Here is a 12,042-nt window from a genome sequence, read left to right on the forward strand (position 1 = left end):
CACCGTGGCTCACACCTGGTCGGTCTTTCTCGCCAACAGCATCTTCCGATATCTCTCGAGTCAAAGCCTCAAATCTTGACTCCTTCACTGGCCCACTCACTCACTGGCCACTTTCCACAGGAAAGTGAGGTAATGGTGTAGCTCTATAAAACTCAAGTTAGGCCACACTTGGAGTACTGTGTCCAGTTCTGGTCGCCTCACTATAGGAAGGATGTGGAAGCATTGGAAAGGGTACAGAGGAGATTTACCAGGATGCCGCCTGGTTTAGAGAGTCTGAATTATGATCAGAGATTAAGGGAGCTTAGGCTTTACTCGTTGGAGAGAAGGAGGATGAGTGGAGACATAATGGGCGTATACAAGATATTAAGAGGAATAGGTAGAGTGGACAGCCAGCGCCTCTTCCCCAAGGGCGCACTGCTCAATACAACAGGACCTGGCTTTAAGGTAAAGGGTAGGAAGTTGAAGGGGGATATTAGAGGAAGTTGTTTCTTTTTAAATTTTATTCGGAGAGTTGTTCGTGCGTGGAATGCACTGCCTGAGTCAGCAGCGGAGGCAGATTCATCAGTGAAATTTAAGAGGCTGCTGGACAGGTATGTGGGGAATTACATGGGAGGCACTGTTTACGGGTCGGCATAACATTGTGGGCCAAAATGCCTGTACTGTGCTCTACAATTCTATGCTCTATCTTCTATAACACGGACACACCCCTGACCGTGATAAAAACACGGCCTTGACCGTAACACAATCAAGACTCGTCCTGACTCCGACACGCCATTCACCATAACATTAACGATGCTCTTACCGTATTACGGTCAGGACCTACAAAGAGACAGATAGACACCACTAACCGCGACACTGACAAGACCATCGCCTGGACACGCACATGGCAGTCACACTGGCCGCATGGTACCCTTCAGTAACAACGACATGTCCCTGACCGTCTTACTGATAAACTCCTCAATGGGACACCGAAACACACCTCACAGTGACACCTTCACGCTCCTCAATGTGATCCTCTCCACCCCGCACCGTGACAAAGACTCAGAAGTGACTGTAACACCCCTTACCGAGACAGTATCACCCTCAACATTACACAAATGCACCGCTCACTGAGGCAATTACCCTCACCTCACCCTGACACAGGCAAACCCCTGAACGTGATACCAACACCTAAATTCTCAATGACACCGACATAGTCCTCTCCGTGACACCGACACACACCTCAGCGTGACCCTCTCACACACACCGTGGCCATGACATGTCTCTCACCGTGACACAGACATAGCCCGCTTTGTGAGACCAGCACACCCCACACCATGACACAGATCTTCTACCCACGGTGACACCACATGGCCCTTCACTCTGACATTTTCCTCGTCTTGACATCGAGATACACTTCATTGTGATCTGGCACACCTCCCGCCGGGGCACAGAAACTCCTATCACAGTGACACCGACACGTCCCTCACAGCAACTCGGACATGCCCCGCACGATACTGACGCAGACCCCCATGGTAACAACACCAGGACATTGATATACCACACAGCGTGACATAGACACGTCCCTCAAGGTGGCACCGACGCCTCTCACTGTGACGCCAGCACATCCTTCACTGTGACACTGGCACAACACTCTCTGTGACCTGTTCGGTAGCGTGACGCTGATTCACACGTCACTGTAAACGCTAAACATCCTTCACCATCTCTCTCAGTGTCACAGATTCGTCAGTCTTACGAAACATGTCACCGAAACTCTAATCTGTCCGTTCTTAAACGAATGAACAGCGATCTCCGTCACCAGTTCACTGAGGTGGAAACGAAGTACAGATCTGTCAGCGAAACCAAGGCTCAAATCTGTGAATTTTTGACCAGCAGAAGAGGTGAGGCATCATCCCCCTCTTTCACCCGCTCCTCATCACAGTACAGGCATGGAGAGAGTAATCGTCACTCTGTGCTTGACATCGGGAGAGTGTGAAGAGATGATATGGAGGGTGATTCACTCTGTGTTTGAACCGGCGAGCGTGATGAGACTGCATGGAGGAAGTTTCCCTCTGTCACTGAACCCAGAGAGTGTGATGGGACGTTGTGGAGGTAAATTCATTCTGTGTCTGACCACGGGATTGTGAGATGGAACATTGCTGCTTCACTCTATGTCTCACTCCGGGAATGTCTGATGGGACAGTCTGGATCCAACTTCACTCTGTGTGTGACAGCGGGATTGTCTGATGGGACACTGCCCAGAGAGATGCACCCCATGTCTGACCCCTGAAGTGTGTTAAGGCACGGTGGAGAGAGCTTTTCACTCTGAATCCGGGAGTGTTTGACGGGATGGTGTGGAGGGAGATTCACTCTGTGTCTGAATCCGGGAGTGTGTGATGGGATCGCAGAGAGAGAGCGTTTGTGTTTGATTCCAGGAGTGGTGATGGGACAGTGCAGATGGATGTTTATTCTATGTGACAACGAATTGTGTCATTGGATATTGTGGAGGGAGTCTGACCCCATGAGTGTGCCATGGGAGGGTGTGGGCGGAGTTTCGCTTTGTGTGAAAGCACACGTGGTTGTGATGGAACGGTTCAGAGACAGCCTCACTCTGTGACCTGCCAGGAATTGCGTGATGGGACGTAAAGACGGAGATTCACACTGTGTTAGACTCGGGAGTGTGAGATGGGGTCGTTTGGAGGCAGCTTCACTCTGTGTCTGAAATTTGCTATGTGGTGCGTTGAGAAGCAGACGATGGAGAATCACTCTCGCTCCGATGTTCGTCATGTGCGCTGAGGGGGGTTTCCTTCTGTGTCTGACCGCTGGAGTGTGTGATGGGGCCGTGGAGAGAGAGATTCACACTGTGTCTGATCAAGCTGTGTGTGATTGGACTTTTTAGATGATCTAAATTCTGTTCTCTGATCCAGGAAGTGTGTGAGTGGCGGTGTGGAGGGAGCTTTACTCTGTGTCAGACCCCGGGAGTGTGTGAGGGGTGGTGTACAAGGAGGAACACTCAGAATCTGACCTGGGAAGAGTGTGACAGGATGGTGTGCAGGAAACTTCACATCACGTCTGAACGCTGGAATGAGTGTCTGTGTCTGACTCCGAGAGTGTTTAATGGGACATTGTAGACGGAAGCTTCACTCCACGTCTGACCCCGGGCGTTTATAAAAGGCAATGTGCACGGAGCTTCACTCCACGTCTGACCCAGGGCGTTTATAAAAGGCAGTGTGCACGGAGCATCACTCCACGTCTGACCCCGGGCGTTTATAAAAGGCAGTGTACACGGAGCTTCTCTCCACGTCTGACCCCGGGCGTTTATAAAAGGCAGTGTGCACGGAGCTTCACTCCACGTCTGACCCCGGGCGTTTATAAAAGGCAGTGTGCATGGAGCTTCTGTCCACGTCTGACCCCGGGCGTTTATAAAAGGCAGTGTGCACGGAGCTTCACTCCACGTCTGACCCCGGGCGTTTATAACAGGCAGTGTGCACGGAGCTTCACTCCACGTCAGACCCCGGGCGTTTATAAAAGGCAGTGTGCACGGAGCTTCACTCCATGTCTGACCCCGGGCGTTTATAAAAGGCAGTGTGCAGGGAGCTTCACTCCACGTCTGACCCCGGGCGTTTATAAAAGGCAGTGTGCAGGGAGCTTCACTCCATGTCTGATCCTGGGCGTTTATAAAAGGCAGTGTGCACGGAGCTTCACTCCACGTCTGACCCCGGGCGTTTATAAAAGGCAGTGTGCACGGAGCTTCACTCCACGTTTGACCCCGGGCATTTATAAAAGGCAGTGTGCACGGAGCTTCACTCCACGTCTGACCCCGGGCGTTTATAAAAGGCATTGTGCACGGAGCTTCTCTCCACGTCTGACCCCGGGCGTTTATAAAAGGCAGTGTGCACGGAGCTTCACTCCACGTCTGACCCCGGGCGTTTATAAAAGGCAGTGTGCACGGAGCTTCACTCCACGTCTGACCCCGGGCGTTTATAAAAGGCAGTGTGCACGGAGCTTCACTCCACGTCCGACCCCGGGCGTTTATAAAAGGCAGTGTGCACGGAGCTTCACTCCACGTCTGACCCCGGGCGTTTATAAAAGGCAGTGTGCACGGAGCTTCACTCCATGTCTGATCCTGGGCGTTTATAAAAGGCAGTGTGCACGGAGCTTCACTCCACGTCTGACCCCGGGCGTTTATAAAAGGCAGTGTGCACGGAGCTTCACTCCACGTCTGACCCCGGGCATTTATAAAAGGCAGTGTGCACGGAGCTTCACTCCACGTCTGACCTCGGGCGTTTATAAAAGGCAGTGTGCACGGAGCTTCTCTCCACGTCTGACCCCGGGCGTTTATAAAAGGCAGTGTGCACGGAGCTTCACTCCACGTCTGACCCCGGGCGTTTATAAAAGGCAGTGTGCACGGAGCTTCACTCCACGTCTGACCCCGGGCGTTTATAAAAGGCAATGTGCAGGGAGCTTCACTCCACGTCTGACTCAGGGCGTTTATAAAAGGCAGTGTGCACGGAGCTTCACTCCACGTCTGACCTCTGGAGTGTGTGATGGGTCCGTGGAGAGGGAGATTCAATCTGCGTCTGACCGTGTTAGTGTGTGATCGGACGGTGCAGGGATTTTAAATCTGTGTCTCACCCCGCGGATGTATGATGGGACTCTGTGTTTGACACAGTGCCCATGTGATGAGAAGCTATAGAGGGAAGGGTGTTGGGTGAGAGATTTTGGGTTTGGGGTCATGTGTGTGTCTGACACAGGGAACGGTGACGCGTGCCTGGAGTGGAGACATGATAGAGGTATACAAGATATTAAGGGGAATAGATAGAGTGGACAGCCAGCGCCTCATCCCCAGGGCACCACTGCTCAACACAAGAGGACATGGCTTGTGTCTTGACCCCAGGAGTGTGTGATGGGTGGTGTGGAGGAAACTTCACTGTGTCTGATCCTTCTTAATTTACGATGGGACGTTGCGGAGGGATATTCACTCTGTGCCTGACGTCAGGTGTGCGTGATGGGGCCGCGTGGAGGCAATTTCACTCTGTGTGTCACCCCCAGTGTGCATGATGGGGAAGTGTGAAGGAAGATTCACTCTTTGTGTCACTGTTACTTGTTCCTGATTTCCAGAGCAAACGTGTTCCAAGGACTGGGTCTCAAATAAAGACCGGTGTTATTACGTATCCACGTCTGAAACACCTTTCCCCAGAGCGAAGCAAGAATGTTCAAACCGTGATTCAAGGCTGCTGGAAATCAATTCAAGGGATGAAGCGGTATGTGTCACAGCACGAGAAGATCCCACAGTAACACAGGAATCATCACACACTCCCCGAGTCAGACAAAAAGTAAATCTCCCTCCACAACGTCCCATCACACACTCACGGTGTCGGACACAAAGAGAAAACCCGGCATACACTTCCAGCACAAACTCCCGGGGTCAGACACAGAGTGAATCTCCCTCCACACCGTCTCATCACACACTCCCGGGGTCAGGCACAGAGTGCATCTCTCTCCACACCGTCCCATCACACACTCCCGGGGTCAGACACAGAGTTAATCTCCCTCCACACCGTCCAATCACACACTACCGGGGTCAGACACAGAGTGAATCTCCCTCCACACCGTCCCATCTCACGCTCACGGTGTCAGATACAAAGAGAAAACCCGGCATACATTTCCAGCACACACTCCCGGGGTCAGACCGAGATTGAATCTCCCTCCACACCGTCCCATCACACACTCCCGGGGTCAGACACAGAGTGAATCTCCCTCCACACCATCCCATCACACGCTCACGGTGTCAGATACAAAGAGAAAACCCGGCATACATTTCCAGCACACACTCCCGGGGTCAGACACAGAGTGAATCTCCCTCCACACCGTCCCATCGCACTCTCCCGGGGTCAGACACAGAGTGAATCTCCCTCCACACCGTCCCATCACACACTCCCGGGGTCAGACACAGAGTGAATCTCCCTCCACACCATCCCATCACACGCTCACGGTGTCAGACACAAAGAGAAAACCCGGCATACACTTCCAGCACACACTCCCGGGGTCAGACACAGAGTGAATCTCACTCCACACCGTCCCATCACACACTCCAGGGGTCAGACACAGAGTAAATCTCCCTCCACACCGTCCCATCACACTCCCCCGGGGTCAGACACAGAGTGAATCTCCCTCCACACCGTCTCATCACACACTCCCGGGGTCAGACACAGAGTGCATCTCCCTCCACACCGTCCCATCACACACTCCCGGGGTCATACACAGAGTTAATCTCCCTCCACACCGTCCAATCACACACTACCGGGGTCAGACACAGAGTGAATCTCCCTCCACACCGTCCCATCACACACTCCCGGGGTCAGACACAGAGTGAATCTCCCTCCACACCATCCCATCACACGCTCACGGTGTCAGATACAAAGAGAAAACCCGGCATACATTTCCAGCACACACTCCCGGGGTCAGACACAGAGTGAATCTCCCTCCACACCGTCCCATCGCACTCTCCCGGGGTCAGACACAGAGTGAATCTCCCTCCACACCGTCCCATCACACACTCCCGGGGTCAGACACAGTGTGAATCTCCCTCCAAACCATCACATCACACGCTCACGGTGTCAGAAACAAAGAGAAAACCCGGCATACACTTCCAGCACACACTCCCGGGGTCAGACACAGAGTGAATCTCCCTCCACACCGTCCCTTCACACACTCCAGGGGTCAGACACAGAGTGAATCTCCCTCCACACCGTCCCATCACACGCTCACGGTGTCAGATACAAAGAGAAAACCCGGCATACATTTCCAGCACACACTCCCGGGGTCAGACCGAGATTGAATCTCCCTCCACACCGTCCCATCACACACTCCCGGGGTCAGACACAGAGTGAATCTCCCTCCACACCATCCCATCACACGCTCACAGTGTCAGATACAAAGAGAAAACCCGGCATACATTTCCAGCACACATTCCCGGGGTCAGACACAGAGTGAATCTCCCTCCACACCGTCCCATCGCACTCTCCCGGGGTCAGACACAGAGTGAATCTCCCTCCACACCGTCCCATCACACACTCCCGGGGTCAGACACAGAGTGAATCTCCCTCCACACCATCCCATCACACGCTCACGGTGTCAGACCCAAAGAGAAAACCCGGCATACACTTCCAGCACACACTCCCGGGGTCAGACACAGAGTGAATCTCACTCCACACCGTCCCATCACACACTCCAGGGGTCAGACACAGAGTAAATCTCCCTCCACACCGTCCCATCACACTCCCCCGGGGTCAGACACAGAGTGAATCTCCCTCCACACCGTCTCATCACACACTCCCGGGGTCAGACACAGAGTGCATCTCCCTCCACACCGTCCCATCACACACTCCCGGGGTCAGACACAGAGTTAATCTCCCTCCACACCGTCCAATCACACACTACCGGGGTCAGACACAGAGTGAATCTCCCTCCACACCGTCCCATCACACACTCCCGGGGTCAGACACCGAGTGAATCTCCCTCCACACCATCCCATCACACGCTCACGGTGTCAGATACAAAGAGAAAACCCGGCATACATTTCCAGCACACACTCCCGGGGTCAGACACAGAGTGAATCTCCCTCCACACCGTCCCATCGCACTCTCCCGGGGTCAGACACAGAGTGAATCTCCCTCCACACCGTCCCATCACACACTCCCGGGGTCAGACACAGAGTGAATCTCCCTCCACACCGTCCCATCACACACTCCCGGGGTCAGACACAGAGTGAATCTCCCTCCACACCATCCCATCACACGCTCACGGTGTCAGACCCAAAGAGAAAACCCGGCATACACTTCCAGCACACACTCCCGGGGTCAGACACAGAGTGAATCTCACTCCACACCGTCCCATCACACACTCCAGGGGTCAGACACAGAGTAAATCTCCCTCCACACCGTCCCATCACACTCCCCCGGGGTCAGACACAGAGTGAATCTCCCTCCACACCGTCTCATCACACACTCCCGGGGTCAGACACAGAGTTAATCTCCCTCCACACCGTCCAATCACACACTACCGGGGTCAGGCACAGAGTGAATCTCCCTCCACACCGTCCCATCACACACTCCCGGGGTCAGACACCGAGTGAATCTCCCTCCACACCATCCCATCACACGCTCACGGTGTCAGATACAAAGAGAAAACCCGGCATACATTTCCAGCACACACTCCCGGGGTCAGACACAGAGTGAATCTCCCTCCACACCGTCCCATCGCACTCTCCCGGGGTCAGACACAGAGTGAATCTCCCTCCACACCGTCCCATCACACACTCCCGGGGTCAGACACAGAGTGAATCTCCCTCCAAACCATCCCATCACACGCTCACGGTGTCAGACACAAAGAGAAAACCCGGCATACACTTCCAGCACAGACTCCCGGGGTCAGACACAGAGTGAATCTCCCTCCACACCGTCCCATCACACACTCCAGGGGTCAGACACAGAGTGAATCTCCCTCCACACCGTCCCATCACACTCTCCCGGGGTCAGACACAGAGCGAATCTCCCTCCACACCGTCCCATCACACACTCCCGGGGTCAGACACAGAGTGAATCTCCCTCCACACCATCCCATCACACGCTCACGGTGTCAGACACAAAGAGAAATCCCGGCATACACTTCCAGCACACACTCCCGGGGTCAGACACAGAGTGCATCTCCCTCCACACCGTCCCATCACACTCTCCCGGGGTCAGACACAAAGTGAATCTCCCTCCACACTGTCCCATCACACTCTCCCGGGGTCAGACACAGAGTGAATCTCCCTCCACACTGTCCCATCACACACTCCCGGGGTCAGACACAGAGTGAATCTCCCTCCACACCGTCCCATCACACACTCCCGGGGTCAGACACAGAGTGCATCTCCCTCCCCACCGTCCCATCACACGCTCCCGGGGTCAGTCACAGAGTGATTCCCCCTCCACACCGTCCCATCACACACTCCCGGGGTCAGACACAGAGTGCATCTCCCTCCCCACCGTCCCATCACACACTCCCGGGGTCAGTCACAGAGTGAATCCCCCTCCGCACCGTCCCATCACACACTCCCGGGGTCAGACACATAGTGAATCTCATTCCACCCCGTCCCACAAAACACACCCTGGGTCAGACGCAGATTGGATCTCCCTCCACACCGTCCCATCACACACTCCCGGTGTCAGACACAGAGTGAATCCCCCTCCGCACCGTCCCATCACAGATTCCTTTTATAATCAGTAGAGGGAAGTCACGTAGATAGTTTTCAATTATTGGCATTAATCAAGTAAATTTAACTTCCCAGCGCTTTGTATCCCACAATCTTCTGGACAACAACCTTGTTTACTGGACTGAAAAATGTGAAAACGGGTGAGATTATCACTAATCTGTGGGGGGAAGATTGGTTATTGACATAGTCCTGACGGGGGAAAATGGTATTCCTTTACGGACTGAAGTAGTTTTGACCTAAAAGGGAGGGGCATTGAGATTTGTTTGTAGTCTGTACGTGGGTAGGGAGTAGGGTGATTCAATGGGAATATTTTGGGGCCGACACGTGTCTGTCGGGGAACGATAGGGCAGTGGGAATATTTCGGAAACTGCCAGGGGGCAGTGGGGAGAGATCACTTTCACAGATTATTCTGGTACTGACGCATGTGGGTGAGGACAGCGCGGTGCAGTGCGATCATTTTGGAGATAGTCGCCGGGCTGTGAGGAGAGGGAGCAACAGTGGGATTAGTTTGGTGAATGACATGGATCTGAGGGTGAGAGTAGGACAACTGGATTAATTTGGAGACCATACACAGTGAGTGAACGGGATTATTTTGCGAACTGATGCAAGGATGTGGGAGAGAGGGTGCCAGTTGTATAAGTCTGGAGGCTGACCAGAGGCTATGGGGAAAGCGCGGTGTAGTGGGATATGCCGGGAGACAGACACGAAGCTCCGGGTAGAGGAAGGGGCAACGAGATGAACCTGGAACCACACAGGGCTGAGGGAAGAGTGTGGAACAGTGGGATTCATTTCGAGACAGCCATAACTCTGTGGGAGACGGTGGGACAGTGGGGTTTGTTCGGGGACTGAAACAGATCAGAGGGGGGAGGGTGGGCCTGTTCGATTCGTATGGGGACTGAAAGGGGACTGTGGTGAGAAAGCGGTTCGGTGGGATTAGTTTGGGGGATACGGGGCTGTGGGGAGACATTGGGTCAGTACGATTAGTTAGGGAACTGACGCAGGATTGTGGGGAGACATTGGGTCAGTACGATTAGTTTGGGGACTGACACAGGATTGTGGGGAGACATTGGGACCGTGGTGTCTGCTTGGGTACTGACACGGGGCAGTAGGGGGAGAGTGGTTTAATGGGATGAACTTTGGGACTCACACAGGCAATTAGGAGAAATCGAATTCATGGGATTAGCTTGGGGACGGTCTCGGCTCGGGTCCTCTACTGAAACTGTTTTGTCTCTGTTGAAGTTTATTGACCCTCCTGGATAGGAATGTGGGCTGGAGTGTCCTGTACAAGAGGTCTCTGGGAACTCCCGAATGCATTCAGTGCGGAAGGAGCAACACTTGTGATGGTGATTGGAATTTCATCTGCGAGAAGTCGGCACCTTTGTTCCCGGATATTCCTGAAAAGATCCAGGGTCTCTGCCAACAGCCAGTGGAGTCAACATGAATCAAGTGACTACCCCCCATTTTCTCCTCCTTCTGTCCCCTTCACTCTCCCTCCTAAATCCTTTCAAATTCGCTCTGCACCCTCTCTGTCCCTCCCTCCTACTCCATCTCCTCCTCTTGTCGCCATCATATTCTCCCCACCAGACACCGACAATCCCTCTCGCCCTCTATCCCCTTCGTTCTCGCCACTCCCCCCGTCCCCCTCTTCCTAGTTCCCTCTAACTTCCTCTCTAACCCTCAGCTCCCCTTATTCCCTCGAACTTCCGCCGCCCGCACTTTCTCTGCTCCCTCTGCACTCTTCTTTCAAATCTCTCCCTTCCCTCCTCAGGAACTCTCTACCTCCACTCCCCTTTCTCTCTATACCCTCCGTCTCCCTGATCTCTCTCGCTCTTTCTCCTTTCCACTCACTCTCACCTCCATCCTGTGCCGTCTGGTTCTCGACAACCCAACCCTGGGTGAAAGTCTGTGCGCATTCCCTCTGTCTGTGCCCCTCTCGGGTTTATGGAACTCTGTAAGGTTATAACTACGCTCCAGGGAATAAAGTCCCAACCTTCGCTCCCTCCCACCATAACTCAGTCCTCCAGGTTCCGACGATATCCCCGTAGAACTCCCTGTACAATATATCCAGTTCACTGACATTTTTCCTAAAGCAGGGCGGCCTCACCGACGTCTTGTACCACGGCAACGTGACCTCCCGACTCCTGTACTCGGTGTGACTGGTGAAGACCAGCGGGCCAAGTGTCCTGTCCACCCTATCGGATGTTTTCCTCAGGAATCGCTATTTCAATTATTATCTGAAACTTATAACACCTGTAATTTGTTCTTTTGAAGCATTAGTACGGAGCAAAGATGTACAATTAATGTAAATTTGATATATTAATAAACACCGCAGAGATGTCGAGTTTTTGCTGATGCATTGAAAGATGTGATGGGACAGGGGAAGAAGCTGTTCCTGAATCGCTGTGTGTGGGTGTTCTGTCTCCCGGAGCTGTCAAATGCTCCTCCTATAATACCACGTCCAATCTCGTTATCATTCCCGTGAACCCTCTCCAATGTCTCACATCCCCTGTGAGATAAGCGATCGAGACCTGCTCACAAAACTCCAAATGTAACCTCACCAGTGACGTACTGAGCCTGAGAATGACGTCCTCGCTTTTACGTCCCAGCCCTCTCGAAATGAATGCTGTCATCGCATTTGCCTTCCTCACCACCGGCTCAAGCTGTAGGTTAAACTTCTGGGAAAGCTGCACGAAGTCTCCCAAATCCCTCCGCACCGCAGATTGTTTTTAACCCTTACACACTGTGCCGGTCACGTTTGACCCGTTCTGACATTTGACAACGGTAACAACACCCTGAAGTTTTAT

At 53.3% G+C, this 12,042-nt stretch overlaps 1 protein-coding gene across 3 annotated transcripts in view; it reads left to right on the forward strand.

Annotated features, from left to right (window-relative positions):
- LOC140724066 (uncharacterized) overlaps nt 1-11,577 on the forward strand; it is a 51,490-nt gene extending 39,913 nt beyond the window's left edge. For 2 of the 3 annotated variants that reach the window (XM_073038552.1, XM_073038550.1), the window contains 5 exons: nt 1,713-1,880; nt 5,101-5,243; nt 9,314-9,378; nt 10,478-10,684; nt 11,329-11,577. In XM_073038552.1, coding sequence (XP_072894653.1) covers nt 1,713-1,880; nt 5,101-5,243; nt 9,314-9,378; nt 10,478-10,679 — 578 coding nt within the window. In that variant the 3' untranslated portion in view covers nt 10,680-10,684; nt 11,329-11,577. The remainder of the gene's footprint in view (nt 1-1,712; nt 1,881-5,100; nt 5,244-9,313; nt 9,379-10,477; nt 10,685-11,328) is intronic. The other variant, XM_073038551.1, reaches the window with a different exon arrangement.
- Nucleotides 11,578-12,042: the final 465 nt, after the last annotated feature.

Source organism: Hemitrygon akajei, unplaced genomic scaffold (genome assembly GCF_048418815.1).
Source record: "Hemitrygon akajei unplaced genomic scaffold, sHemAka1.3 Scf000158, whole genome shotgun sequence".
In the NCBI taxonomy this organism is placed as follows: domain Eukaryota; kingdom Metazoa; phylum Chordata; class Chondrichthyes; order Myliobatiformes; family Dasyatidae; genus Hemitrygon; species Hemitrygon akajei.